The sequence below is a fragment of the Plectrocnemia conspersa genome, unplaced genomic scaffold (assembly GCF_051122295.1).
Source record: "Plectrocnemia conspersa isolate PC_06_02 unplaced genomic scaffold, ASM5112229v1 ptg000010l, whole genome shotgun sequence".
Taxonomy (NCBI): domain Eukaryota; kingdom Metazoa; phylum Arthropoda; class Insecta; order Trichoptera; family Polycentropodidae; genus Plectrocnemia; species Plectrocnemia conspersa.
The window spans coordinates 17,861,375-17,877,316 of NW_028277174.1; the positions used below are offsets into that span (position 1 = coordinate 17,861,375).

A 15,942-nucleotide genomic window follows, 5' to 3' on the forward strand; every position below is an offset into this window, starting at 1 on the left:
AGTTTCATGTTAACTTTATTTACTTATGGTATTTAGATATTCAGCCTTTTTTTGTTATTATTCATATCAATTTAGATAGCATGTATAGATGGTTATTTACAGACAATACAATATGCTATCATTGAGATAATGACAAATTTATTAAGTCAAAGCTACAAAGATTGACTAATATAAAGTATTGCAGTTCAAAAGAATTATCCTTCACTTATAAAGTAATTACTTGAAAAATACGGTTCGGTGACCATTGCTCACATGGCAACTGGTCACAGGAAGATTGCTCGCACAAATATTGATCACCAAGCAACTTGCTCACACGAAAATTGGCCACAAATCGGTTGCTCACACGGTGTAAGGAAAGGTAAGTTTTTAAGGAATATAATTTAATTTCAATATTAAGAAAAATAAAAAAACAAAGTGAAAAATATTCAATTGATAAAAATAAAATATTAATAAATAATCATACACTTTTTTTAAATAATTTTATCAGGTTTTATAAAAAAAACTCTAGGTTAAATAATAATGTGGTAATTACGTATTTTTGATATAAAAATTGAAAGTATATAGATAATTTTGATTATGAAAGCAGCTGATTTGTTAAACAAAAATAGCAATGAACGGTGATAGATATAAACATAATTATATTTACTAGCTGTCGGTACCTCACTATCGTGAGGTACCGAAAGCTAGCGAGTGTGCGTATACCGGACCCTCAACTTTCTGGGTTTTAAATATAATTTTTGCTTCGTTCTGATTTTTTTAAATATTTAAAAAAAAATTAATGGTCCAAATTGGACATTATTATTTAGGATTTTCAATAATAGACAAAATGGTTTAATCTATAAAAAACTACTAACATTTTCAATTCATTTAAAAATAGGTTTACAACTTGACTAAATATTTCCAGAAGAAAACATTTTATATTATTTATTAGATTTGAAACGTTAAATTTTATCGTTATATTTGAAACTTAGATATTTAATGATAAATCTAAATATTGCATATCATTTATAAATAGGTTTAGAACTTAGCTAGATAATAATAAATTAAAAATTGTACAGTGAAATCTCAATACAGCGAAGCTTACGGAACCAATGAATAAATTGCATATAACACAATTTTATCATAAATTTAAATCTTAGTAATAAGAACTTTTTTTAGTTACACCATAAGTTGATTTACAATTTAAAAAAGTTGTTTATATGTTTTATGTGTAAATATAAAAGCCAATTAGAAAGAAATAATAAACTGAAAATATCAAGCACTTAATCTGTTACTTTAGACCAAAAGTGCGCTTTGAAAATAATAATAATTTTGAGATCTTTGTCAATTTTTATTAAAAAATATTTATATTTATATATTTTTTAAAGTAAATGATTTATCTGCGCAGCATTATATATTTTAATAATTAATAAGTGCAAAAAATGTTCACATTATTTAAAATTTAAATAAACTAAACATATTTAAAATCTATAATAAATTAAGAATATTTAAAATCCATAATAAAATAAAAAATATTTTTAAGGTTGAAAAAAATATTTTGAATAAATCTTGAAAATTTATTCTAAAACTTTATAATTTAAAAAATATTTAAATAAGTTAAAAAAATTAAATTAGTTATAAAATATTTTACAATTTTGTGTAGTTTCCTTTCAAAGGGGTTAGTAAGAGAGATTCTTGCAACACTGTGTTTAGTAGTTGGTTGGTAATGAATAGTACTTATTTTGAAATTTTCCCCCTTTTTTTTTAAATGTTTTTTCAAGCGAAATTTTAAAAATTCTCTAAAAACTATTAATTTAAATTGCCAACGTTCGCCAAAATTCAAGTACATATTTTTTTTTTGTTAAGAGAAGCTAATAAAAATCCACATTATTTATATTATATTTTAAATACCGTATAAACTAAAAATATTTTAAAAAATATTTTTTTTAGAATTTGATGATTTTTAAACATATATTGATAAGTGTTTTACAATTTAAATCGTTAAAATCAATTTCGTAGTTCGTTCTTAAGCGCGCGGTGATATCCCGATCATGTATCGGGATATCCCCTCAGTTGCTTACATTTGACAGTTCTGTCATCAGTCAAGCGCGCGCCGGGATACAGCTTAGTGCGATTCAATAAACAGTAAAATATGTTAATTAAACAAAGCATTCTTCTTACAAAGTGTCAATTGAAGATGATTTAAAGTGTATAACATAATTAAAACTATAAATTATGAGTGTGCCAGTAAGTGTTAGGTTATATGAATAATATGTTACGGTTATTCTAACAAAATTATCATTGACTTTCCAGGGTCTAATATTAAAAGACAAACAGTTAATTAAACAAAGTAACATTTTACCCACTATATAGTATCGTTTACAGTTAATTTTCAGAAACAATGATAGATCTAATAACATTTACGTGTCGCAAACAATTAATATATGACATATTGCGACTATTTTGAAGAAGATGAAGATATGTCAATCTACGTGTTTAATCCTATACAGTAACTTTCGTCAATTTTGTTCTTCGGTTGTTTAAATTTAATTTATGGATTATATTAGTAGTAATAATGTGTTCAATGCTTAACTCTTGATAAAGGTGTTTTTAATTATTTTTCAGAAGTAATGAGGGAGCAATTTGATGACTTATATGACCACAACGTAGAATTGGTATATATTATATAAACAAAGAGTGAATCTTCTCATATTGAAGTCACTGTCAGCAAGTATTATCTTTAATAAAGAACATACTACATAAGTTTGATGTAACTGAATATCTTGAATTTGACTATTCCGAAAGAGGAATGAAGGCACAGAACAAAAATTGAACATATTTTGACACATCGGAATTAGAAATAACCCACTCTTAGATATTTTGGCTGTCGATTATTCCAGGTTTGCGATCACATATATATAATCATTGTAAATTGTCGTTTATTAGATAACATCCAAGGAACTACACATTTATAAGCTGTCCGTTGGTTGATATATACAGTCGACAGCGCCGATTTGATCGACATTAACTTTCAATCCTCATACATACTAAGGATATATTACACGTTCACGTTTAAAATTGTGCATTAAATCGGAAGCAATGATAATGTTTATGTAATATAAAAGGAGAAATTCACTTTTGGGCCCCGGAGCCCGGCGACGGGAATTCAAAATTTGAATATTTCATTACGAAGATTGTTTTATGATTGTTTATCTAGTTTAATCAATGTATTCTTCTAATCCTCAACACATTATGTATATATTTAAGTTAACATAGTTATAACACACCTAGTTAATTTGCAATCCGATTATTTATATTCAGTCAAATGACGAATTAATGAAAATATTGTCGCGTAGCAAAATTTTATTATTAAATAAAAGTGTTGTCACGGTACTGTCTATTTGAATTCGAATGCTTATTTTTCATTGGTCGAAGCTATTTGAATTTTTGATTGGTCTAAACAACAGAATGCATTACCGGCGGCTCGAAAATCAATCGGAGCAAACTCAATTTTTATTTTTATTATGATTTATTATTATAATTCTTTTGTTTACGTGTATTGTTACACACCGTTCATACAAAGCGATACGATTTACAGAGTAGACGATTGAACGGAGAATGTTTCATTTAAAGTTGTGCGCGTCCGGAAGCGGCTTAGAACAATTATATATAAGATAATAGCTGATCGATTAAAAATAAATTAATGCAATGTATTTAATTATTATATAGGAAATATGTTTCTTACTATATTTCTTATGTGCATATTTTTCTATTTGCAATGTTCAACACATAAGTAAATAAATAATTTAACAACAGAGCGAACGTTCCAAGATGTCGTTAAGAAAATTTTTGAAAAAATATATTAAATTAATTTAAAATAAAATACATATAGAATCCAAAATGTCTAAAATAGCTGATATTATTATATTACTATACAATCAATTATATTTATCATTATTAAAAGTATGAATTAATTTAATCCTACATATAGAGATTTAATAAGATAGTTAATATTAAAAACTAAATTGTTCTTAAAGTAAAAAATCATGTTTTCTAAATAAATATTAAAAATCAAATATGTTTTTTAAATGTTAGTATAAAATGGTGTGTTATATATTATTTTAATCATTTTATTTTGAATAACTAGAAATTTAAAAAAAATAAGTTACTGGTTTTACTCTATAGCAATCATATGTTATTACCAGTCTAATTAGCTGTTTATTTAGTACAATATTAATTTTTGTCAATGCGCTTCTTCTGTTAAATAGCAGTTGTAGGATTGCAATGGTAGCAAGTCAATTGGACAATCAAAAGTATGGAAGCAAGGGAGCTGTAAAAATTATAGCTTTAGTTTTTTATTTCCCATTAAATAAAATTGTTATTTAGGTTTTGAAAGATTTTTTCACCTAATTTCAATTGATTTAAGAGTGTAAAAGCTAGTTATGACGGCTGTATCGTCAGCGTTCCTTAATAAGTCAGTATTTGAAAAATGAGAAACGTCCTGAAAAAACTCGACTGCGGGACTCCGGCTGGAATACTATGCAGTATTATTATTTAGCGAAACAACATAGTTTTGACCTTAGGCGACCGGGAGGTGACGGATGGCAATGAACACAGATTGAGCCGCTGCAGTAGTATTTTTCTTGAAAAGTTATTACAGAGGAAGCAGGCCGGACAGTTTGCCAACCGAAAGAGTCCGCCACGCCAGTGTTATCAGAGTGCCGCCAAGTTTTGGCCATAATAATTCTAAATAAATACATATAAATAGGTATGAGCGTATTGTGTGAATAAGATAATCAGAGGTTTTATTTTTAGTAATTTATATGCAATTCCGTGGTGTTAAGCGTTGCCGAATATATTTTTTATGACTAGCATTAATTAATAATCCTGTACTTTTTTCATAATAAAATTGACGGCAATGTGCTTAATTACAAAACGCTGAAGGCACGTAAATATAAAATTGTTAATTTATGATTTAACTACCCAGTAATTATTTTAAACGCAATAAGATTACTTTTTCATACATTTTACTAAATGATGATAATAGGATAATAGGAAGATAATTTATCAAAATTTTATCTTTTTTCCCGTTTTTTTTTAATTTCATGATTTTTTCCTTAAGCTTTCGTCACAATACATGGTTTATAAAAACACATTTAATTTAATATTGGCGCAATGAGGAAAATTGTATTTCGATGTAGCAAAATTTATAACCAAAAATTGTAGTATTTATCAATAAACTGTTTTTCTTTAACAGCAAAATATCGATGATTGATTAGTCGCAAAGATTTAAATTTTTTCCTCTTCATAAATTGATGTTTAGTGTAGATTTGCCAGAGTAGCAAAAAATTTTATTCATAGATAGATTATTTACTCATAGATAGATATTCTATTTTTGGGATTTATGTTGTTTCACATTAATATTATTCTTGCAAATTGTACCTTTAAATAAAAAAATACAGTGGTCACAATTAGGCGACTAACATAATTATATGTAAGATGCTCAATTTAACCGTAAAATATTGTAGATGAAAATAGTATCCCAATTTACTTAATGCATTGCTTTGTATTTAACATCCATATAATTATTGTATATTTACACCAATTCAGCGAAATTATCTTTTACAGATTTTCTTTGCTTGCGTTTAATTATAATTTGATATTCTACTTAAACGTCATCGTTATTGCTTCATAGTTGTGTACTTCTATAAATTGTAATTTTTTCAACTATTTTTTACCATTTAAATTCTTGGCTCAGGCCAGGTACAATGAAGATATAATAAATAAATATAAGGTTAGGCTTATCATGTTTAATTGAAACCGATTGTGAAATTATACTAAAATGATAATTCAAACTGGCTAACGGGTCCACAAAAACTGTTAGAAATAACATATTATATATGACAAAATATTTTTTTAAATTTAAGTATAATCTTCAAAACTATAATAAAACATTTTACGCAATTTTTATACTAGTGGTAAACTATACAAGTTTACGACTATTTTATCTCATATATGTTTATTCATTTGACTAATTTTTATGTTTATTTGAAAGATATATCATTATACAAATTAAAACTTTTAATTAATAATTATTTTGCGTTAACAATAATACAATATTTGCAAATAGTTTTTATCTACAATTAATATTTTAAAATGTTTATTTTTTAAAATTCAATATATTTTTAAATGAGCTACCTTAGCATCTGTGCGCTAACTTAGCTTTGTTGGTACTAGAAGCACGCGTCGGCGTCCTTTGGCAGACATTTGCTCGTAGTTCTTGTTTACATGTCTTGGGCCGGTGTTCCTTACACCATCTTTTTGTACACACCTAAAAATCGTAGGTATCATCCCAGCGGCTCGTCTTCGCCAAGGTTTGCACTTTTTGATCACAATCTTCGTTTCGCACAGTTATTTTTTTTTTTGCATATTAGCCCGATGTGGACCATATTATTTCGGATTCTGACGATGATGTCGTACGTTTCATGTTATACTTTATAAAACTGCTTCATTAGATTTATTCGGAACATAATAACCTACCTTATTGCATTGATGCTTTAAAATTTATACAGTTCATCATATTATAAGAAGGAAAAAACGTTTATAAGTATTTTGGGTCATGGCGTTGATTTTTAGTCTACAGATAAATAAAAATAAAATACTAATCAAAAATATATACAAATAATTAATTGATACATTTGAATCAGCTAATTGATTATATGTCATACAAACAATTTGATTGTTTTAATCATATGTCTTTAACTAAATAATGTATTTTTGTGTTTAAATACTAAATTATAGTTTTTATGTTACGAACAACTTAATTTAAACAAATTAAAAGAGCTTTATGACGTATTTCGATGGTACAATCTCCTGTTATTATTTATTATTGATGTATAGTTTATTATTATTTGCATTGTTTTAATTTATTTATTGTTTCTGTAAAAAAGTATTTATACGGTACATTAATTTTTCTATTTAGGTTTCAAACAAGTTTCAAACAAATTAGATTGTTGGAATGGTTATCTACACAGTATGAACTCGCCGAGTTTCTATAATTACAAAAAGATAATACCCGTGGAGCATCCGGATTTGGTGCTCAAGTCTCCCATTGCTTATCACAGAGGGACTGATCTCTCTGTTATTCCCATCAATAAAGACGGAATAGGTAAGATTCAACAAATCCGTTTTAATGTCCTTTGTATATAAAAAATCGAGCATATATACATTCTGGTTGTTCTAAGTATGTATTACTAGTCGCACACGGTAATGCTTCTCATACTCCGTGATGACGAAATCGATACATTCTTAGATTAATTTGCTAATACATAGATCATGCGGCAAGTTTTAAGATTTTCAAAATGCTAACTTTGTTCTCAATTATGTGAAGGATTTATTTCTATCCTAGACATTCAATTACATATTAAATATTGTCATTAGTAACAAATCTTCGATCTATAAAATGATCCATACGCTAAACGGCAGTCGTCAGTTTTATTCTTTTAAAATATGGTCAACAAAAATGAGAAGAAGACAAGGAAATTAATTATATTAAGTGTGCAGTGTCAACTGATGAATTAAAAATAATTATTGCTTCACAACAAAGCACCAGCACTTATGCTGTTTTATCCCTTAAAGCGAATAAAAAAAACTATTTCTGTCCAGATAAGACAATTGTATCATATTTATAGATCATTTTGTAGGTTCACAAAAGATATTTATTTGGGAGTACTTAATAAGTTTTGTTAATCAAAATTATCTAAAAACTTTTTGTATGATCTATGTAGCTATGCAGAAAGCAGGCAGTTCACATATATTATCATAATGTGGACTTATATAAAGCGATTCTATGAAATTCAATTAAAAATTTTCATACTGTGCCGTAAATTTTTTAATAATTTCTCAAACAGTAGAGGAGTCTAAAAGCTAGACGTTAATAAGCCCTGCTATAATTAATTTTTTTATTATATATACAAACAAAGAAAAACAGATATATTTGTTAAAATAACTTCACAAAAAAATGTACGATATAAATGAAACAATTTAAAATCCATTACAAAGTCCGATTACAAAGTTCTCCAACTCTCTGTATGAAACGTTAAAATCTCTCTGCAGATACTTCAATAAGCAATCGAATTGCTCTCGCCAAAGTTTAAACAGTTTGTTTAATGTGTGCGAGATTGCAATGCATGTGACTGATCTAACCCATAAAACAAGTTCTGCAATATATATTGGGATTCTCTTTTACTGATTTATTTGCGTTAAAATTCAAATTACTGAATTTTGAGAAGAATACTCTAGAATGAAGATTCTAGCTTTATAGAAAATGTTATATATAGTTTATCTATAATATATCTAAATCATGTTGTAGAGATGAAGAATCAGTTATTACTCTAATGGATTTGAATATGCAAATCAAAAGCATTTAATAAAAAGGTTGAAGTGAACAATGACTGTATTTATGTCTTCCTAAACTACTTTAATTAAAGCTTTCTCAAATTATGTATATATTACATTTATTTGAGTATTCATTTCATGAGATATAATCACTTCATTTGTGAATGCAATGTGTGAGATTAGAACATGTACATCTAAACCTATAATTTTTAAAAACGAGAAAGTGGTTACTGTGTTAAATATATAATTATGTTGAATAATTCAGCCATTGCTCACAATGTAAGTCTTTGGTTATTTAGAATCGTTTTATCTGTCTTTTGAATAGTAGACATTTTTGTGCATTTCTACACATCTGGGAATACAGAATTTTTCAAAAAACTATAAAGATTCAAGAAGTCTTCACCATATTTTATAACAAAATTAGATACGAAGTTTGGAACAGACGATAGAACTGGTTTTAATTTACCAAACCCATATTTTACATCAGAGAGTTTAAATTTATTAATCGTACTTTTTATTTATATTATTTTTGTATGATATATTGCTTTTTCTATATTTATTTTTAATTATAAGCACTTATTATATTATCATGTTAATCGAAATAATGTATAAATTTTGTTTTATTTCTTACAGCTGTTTGCTTGAATTGCGGTGCCATAGGCGTTAAGCATGCTTTCTATACAAAACAGAGAAGTTTTTGCAGTTTAACTTGTGTGAGAACTTACACGGGTGTAATTAATCCAGGCAAACATTACAATATGAGTCAAATGGATAACAAAACCGACGATGAGATTTACAACTACAAAAAGAAAAACATCAATTATAGGTTTAAAATAATGGACAACACCGAACATTTGGTGGGAATGATTCCCATGGAACCGTTTCCCCAATTGCCAGGAATGTTGCAACCCGTTATAGACAAATTATTGGAGCCAATTGCACATAAATCGTCTAACTCATACGATTGGACAAACGAATTGACAGGGAGCGATTTTACAGCGGCTCCCGTTGAGTTGTTTCGCCATGCCCCATCTTCCAGTACGTGGAACACTGATATGTGCAGTACAAAGGTTGAGATTAAAAACAGAGACTGCAAAGGAAACGGCTTAGACGGCTATGATTGGGTTGGCACCATTTTAAAGCTTAAGGGATATATGGGCTTGGTGAGATACGAAGGATTCGGAAATGACGAATCGCAAGACTTCTGGATCAATCTTATGCATCCCGACGTACATCCGGTCGGATGGGGTGCCTTGAGAGGAAAACCGCTCAATCCTCCGGACAGCATAAAAAATAAACATTCCGACTGGAAGAGTTTCTTAGTTTTACAGTTAACGTGTGCTAAAACTTTACCGGTAGACTTCTACGAAAAATTCTACGGCAACTTAAAATCGCGTTTCCGCCTCAACCACATCATCGAAGTCGTTAATAAAGAGAGGTTGTCCGAAGTTAAAGTCGCTAAAGTTGTGGAAATTGTCGGGAAGAGACTTCATGTTAAATATTTCGATAGTCTGGCTGATGATATAGGATTTTGGTGCCACGAAGACTGTCCGTTGATTCATCCGGTGGGATGGGCCCGAAAAGTAGGCCATCTGATAAGCGCTTCGAGCGATTACCTGGAACGATTAGACCAAAACATATCTCATCCGGACGACACTACGGCGAACATGTTTAAATATTATACTCAAAAGGATCCACACAACATTGGCTTTGATCCTGTTTTCGTCGAAGGCATGAAACTGGAAGCGATTGATCCTTTAAATCTGTCGTCTATCTGCGTCGCGACAGTTATGAAAGTTCTATTTCATGGATACCTAATGCTCCGAATCGATTGTTATCCATCAGACGACAGGGGACCTGATTGGTTCTGCTATCATAAATATTCGCCGTGTATATTTCCCATCGGTTTTTGTAACGAACGTAACATTCCTGTGACTGTATCTCCAGGGCAAGTCCCTCCACCGACGAATATCATTTCATCGTACGATAATACCACTCACGGCTTCAAAGTTGGAATGAGATTGGAGTGTACTGATCTAATGGAATCGAGATTGATTTGCGTCGCTACTGTGGCCAGCGTTATAGGCAGATTACTCAAGGTAATTTTATGAAAAATCAAAATTATAATACTAATGAAACCTGAATAATAATAATATAGATACTTTTTGGATGCTGATATCTCATGAATCGTTATTGATAAAGAAAGAATAATAAATTAAAATAAATTCCAATTCAAACCCTTTCTGTTAGATTCAAGTTCAAAGCACTGCTGTTATGAAATGAGATCAAATTAATACTTTTTGGAAGGTTTTAATACGGGTCTGGAAATGACAAAAAAATGTTTACAAAATTTTAACTCTCAAACTTCCTTTATTTTTGCTTAAGTAATAAAAGAAGACACTCAGATAAGAAACCTTTCTGAATATGTTCGTGCCAGATGTTTGAAAATAAGCATACTTTCTCGGAAGATCGAAAGTACACTCAGGTCTCTTTTTATGCGGTATATACGTTTCACAGGAAAGCGCATAAAAAAAGACTAGACACATAAAAATAAAGGAAATGTTCATAATTTTCCAAAACTGCATAAAACTAAATCAATGAGTTAAAATTTACCAAAAATCGCATAAAAAAGCTTATTAAATTTCAGAAAAATATAATCCTTACTTACTAAATTTATATATAAAATTTTTATAGAAAATTTTGATCTTTTTCCACATTTTTTTCTTTAGAATTATCATCGCTATATGAGTGTTTGGCATAATTTGCGAACTGGTTCGAAATCACTTTCGTCACTAGAAGAGATCATATCTATGTCCTGAAGATAATGATTCTTCACAAATAAAATTAGCCTCAACTTCGCATGTTTAATTTTTTCACTTTGACAATATAATCAGTGATTAAACTTTGCGATGGCTTTGCTAATTTTTTTGTATAATTCCTGATATCCAGAAATGCAATTCTGAAGCTTGCGTTGAAACTTAAATGCTCGTTCAGAATTATCATCTTTTTCAATGAAATGGTTTGCCAATTTACTGTAAAGTTGAAGACCTTCTTGAATTACACTTGCAGTGAGGTGACTGGAGCTTCATCTTCTTCCGATTCACTTTCGTTTTCTTGTTCTTCGACAGTATCAAGAGTTATACCAATGATATCAATGTCATTCATGACATTATCTTCAAGTTGGTAAATGTTTCAAAACTTTCCCCACCAATTTCATGCGATAAAAAAATTATTTCAGTTGAAATTGTTGATGTTTGGTTGGTTTCATTGACTGCAACACATTCGGCCCAAATTGCTTTCCAACAAGAATTTAAAGTTTGTTGTCTTATTTGAGAGATACAAGTGCAACATGATTTAAAGTGCAAAATAGAAAAACTTTTCCAAATAACCAAGTGTTTCCACTGCGATGGCACGATTTTATTGCTTTTGACGTGGATTCTAATCAGGGACCACCTTGAATTTGGCCAGAAAAATGCATGTCATTTAATGAAATACTAAAGAAATAGAAATATTAAAAAAACAACCACTGACTTGTCAACATTTGCCTCCCCCTGAAAAAAGCTAAAACGGCGTCCCTGCAAATGGACCCTAATGCTTTTTTATTTCTATCGTGTCGGGGATCGGAATTAGTGATTATTATGTAATTATAATTTCACTCGATCTTCACAGATTAGATTTTTCCAATCATTGTAAGCTGTAATAATAGTTTATACTTAATAAAATACATGTCACTGATTTATAAACTTTGATTTCAGTCTGGAATCTCACTACTTAGTAGTCTTTGATTATGTTTACCCCGTTGTAACGTATTGGGCTAATGCCTGCAATGTCGCAATGGGAGATTTATAAAAAATAAAAAAATAATATATTTTTTACTTATATATATATTTCTATGTATTTTTAAATAATTGTTTTTTTAGATACATTTTAATGGTTGGGGAGATGAATACGATCAATGGTTGGATTGCGAAAGTATGGATATTTATCCAGTAGGCTGGTGTCAAGCGGTAGGACACAAATTAGAAGGACCGAAGCTGGCTTCGTTTATAAAACCACCTTCTCAAGTTCAGCCCAAAAAGAAAGGACGCAAGAGGAAAAATAATAATAAAATATCCAACGAACAACCAAAAATTCCGCAACGCGCACCTGGTAAATCAGATTTGATATATTTCTTCATCATATCGATTATTAATTTCTTGTATGTTCTTCAGTGGTAGCATACGAGGTTAAGAATATCGAAAACAGCTATGAACCACCGGATGATCTTAGAAGTGAAGAAGACAATTTTCAATGCCGCAACGATTCCAAAAATGAAGCAGAACAGTCACTAGAATCTCAATTGAAGAATCTCACCGAATTAGAGAATCACATGGATTGGCCTGAAACTAATGCGTTTATGGATTCATTGGATTTCAATACTGAGAATACTGAGAATAAAGAAGAGAGCTCAAAAACAGAGGTAGTTTTTTAAAATTAATTTTATTGGAAATATTAATTGCCCAAACAAGACATGCACTGTTCAATATTATTGTGTATTATTTTTTATGTAATGTTTTCATGCAATAATTTTACTGTTTTAGGAAATTCGCGAAAAGAATGTAATACCTCGTTTAGTCGGCACGACAATCAACATGAAAATGATGGAGTCGATCACTCCTGAAGCTTGGGATACGGAAGACGTCTCTGAGTTTTTAATGATCAACGATTGTGCTCCGTATTGCTCAAACTTCTGTCACATCACCGGCAAGACAATGTTAGATCTGACAAAAGACGAAATAATAGAACTGTTACAAATGAAGGTCGGTCCTTCGTTGAAAATCTATGATCTCATCCAACAACTCAAATGTAAATTAAAACCAGTACACGGTCGGAATAAAATTTTCAAGTAATTACTGATAGTGCATAATATATTTTGTGATAAAATCATACTTTTAATTTATTTTCATCCATTTGACAAAAAAGATCTAATCCAAAAGTCTAATATAAAATAACACATGGGTGGAGTATTTTTAATAAGTCATCACGTTTTTCTAATTGCAGTTGTGTAAAGTTCGTCGGCTTGAAAAAATACTGTCACAACGTAAAAGTAATAGTCTTGTGGACAATTTAAATGAGTAATATATAAAATAATAGTTAAATAAAATAAATTGTTTGTGCATTACTTAAGGCGAATTAGGTGCGGCGAGCATTGGTCAGAACAGTGAACATCTTATGAATAACTCTGCAATGAATCCTTTTCCGAAGATTTACCTTACATAAATGCACAAATAATTAATTTTATGGAACAAAGTATTTATTTAAATGCACATTTCTCTTAAAATAATTCCCTGTTAAATCGCACCCAATAGTTTTTCAAGAGAAGCATTTCAAAATTGCATTATTATTGAAACACCCACATCTTATTTGAGATTACAATGAGAGATTTGCAGGCACTTTAAGCTACATAATAAATTATAATTCTGTACAATTGTTTAAATATTTTATGAAAAAAATTGTTATTTTTATATAAAATATGAAAAAATAAAATTTTAATTTATTTTGACTAAAATAAACTAAAACTAGTAATTGTTATAAAGATCATGATACAATTATGGAACTTTTTGTTGAATAAGAAAAGTATTCCTACACTCTTGGACTTTGTAAAAGCCGTTGTCCATAGAATTATATTCTTAGATTTACATATTTGCAGTAAATAATTTAATTGATAAATTATTAGAAATATTCAGGAACATGCCATTCAATTAATGAATAGCTATTATCGGCCTCATACTGTATATTTATGAGTTGAATCTAACATTTATTTTAAAATCATAAATGTCAACTACACTTAAAAACATTCCTTGTCTTTCTCAATGTGTGAAAGCTCTTTTTCTTGGAGATGGTATTATATTTTTTTCTACAGTTAAATTTTCGAATCCATGACAAGAAAAATTGCACTAATCCCTTTTTGGGATAATATATGCAATATAACTAACATGTGACGCTCTTACTCAACATGGACCGCCACAAACGCCATTTAGCGATTTTTATATCTTGGCAACATAAATATATTGACCATTTTTAGTTAATTTATATTAAAAAAAATAGAAAAAATCTATTTCAGAGTTGTGACAGTCTTCTTTCAAAGAGACATACATTTATTTGACAAGAACCCGACGTTTTTAGAATGGCTTGTATTCAGCAAGTGAAATAATGTGATACATGTGGCTCATTTAGCGGATTAACAATGAGAGTTCATTTAAATTCAGTCTATTGAAAATATTTTAATAAATTTAAAATTGGTGGAAGAGTTACGAATAATAAACAGATTTAATCGAAAATAACCAGTATTCGTAAATTTCCAAGGAGTTGAGCAAGTAAAAACGTGATGATTAAATATATTATTTTATATATTACCCAACTGAATATACATATGAATATGTACCAATGTTTTATGAAACTTCATGTTCTAATATTTCGATTGTCCCTATGGTAAACCTATGTAAATGAGTCCTTTTATTGCTCAAAAATACATTAACCCTTTCTGCTCGTAAGGTGCGTGGGACGCACCAGCGTATGGCTTTATATTACTCGTAGGGTCGTCAGGCGCACCATTTCAATTAATAAAATATAACGTCGAGTTTTGGGTATTTCTTGTGTATGTTTTGAATGGCGTTTTTGCAGTGTTGTAGACAAGAGTTTCAAGAAGCATATCATATCAAAAAAATATTTTTACTTGAATCAAGCTAGGGAGAGCTCATTTATCGCGATAAGTCAAGGTTTTTTGATGATTAAATTTAAAGGCAATGTGCCGTAGCTTTCTCCCAAAGGCAATAGTTGGTGATAGTCCTTCGGTAGACACGCGTCGGAGACATCACTTTGTTTATTTTTATATAAAAATATGCTATTTAAGCATTATTAGCTCAAATATATAAAATCACAAACAAATATGTACCATAAAGCTACACATTAAAAGTTTTGTCTATTTTTAATTAAGACATAAAATAATATGACACTAACTGCAACGTTTCATTTGACCTTCGCTGAGGCGTAATTTATTTTTTTTAAATATACCTAACATCAGATTTTTTAATTGTTGTAAAACGGTATAATTTTGTATTTCTGCAAGCGATGTAAGCTTTCTTCGTTCGCAGGTAGATATATCTAAAACTGAGCGGCATGTCTTTGTTATTTATTTATATTTATTTGTTTATGGTTAAAACATTTTTTGGTCCCATAAATATTTTAAAATGGGTCGTTGACCTATTGTGTTTATTTATTGTTATGGATTGTCAACCAATGGTACTTAAGAGAACAAAAAAATTAAAATGTAATTTAGAGAAATGCAAGTATTAGTTCTGATTTCTTCGTTTTTGGCATTAGTTTATTAACATTTATGCTCTACATACATAATTTTCATTTTTAAAAAGAATTTAACATTTTTAATTTTTCCCGAGCTGGCAACGTACCTAGTACAAAAACGATTACGAGTGCAAAGGGTTAAATATATGTATGTTTTCAATATCATGAAAATAATTAAGAGGTCACCAAAAATATAGTTAACTACATATACTTAGGGGCCATCGA

General features: G+C 29.3%; 1 protein-coding gene across 3 annotated transcripts; it reads left to right on the forward strand.

The window, feature by feature from the left end:
* The first annotated feature begins 6,208 nt into the window (after positions 1-6,208).
* Positions 6,209-13,302, forward strand: Sfmbt (Scm-related gene containing four mbt domains). 3 transcript variants are annotated; one of them, XM_088194331.1, is made up of 6 exons: positions 6,209-6,353; positions 6,962-7,147; positions 9,010-10,475; positions 12,297-12,525; positions 12,588-12,835; positions 12,957-13,302. In XM_088194331.1, exons 2-6 carry the CDS (start codon positions 7,015-7,017, stop codon positions 13,263-13,265), a joined length of 2,385 nt encoding a protein of 794 aa, XP_088050457.1. In that variant the 5' UTR covers positions 6,209-6,353; positions 6,962-7,014; the 3' UTR covers positions 13,266-13,302. The 3 variants fall into 3 exon arrangements, with proteins under 3 accessions (XP_088050457.1, XP_088050456.1, XP_088050458.1); XM_088194330.1 differs by having other exon boundaries at positions 6,209-6,319; XM_088194332.1 differs by lacking the exon at positions 6,962-7,147.
* Positions 13,303-15,942: the final 2,640 nt, after the last annotated feature.

Bases quoted from the DNA above. Each gene is read 5' to 3' on its own strand.
- Sfmbt (XM_088194330.1), top strand. From the start codon at position 6,268: ATGTCTTGGGCCGGTGTTCCTTACACCATCTTTTTGTACACACCTAAA. The intron at 12,526-12,587 runs GTAAATCAGATT...TATGTTCTTCAG, and splicing joins AATTCCGCAACGCGCACCTG to TGGTAGCATACGAGGTTAAG. The intron at 12,836-12,956 runs GTAGTTTTTTAA...TTACTGTTTTAG, and splicing joins AAGAGAGCTCAAAAACAGAG to GAAATTCGCGAAAAGAATGT.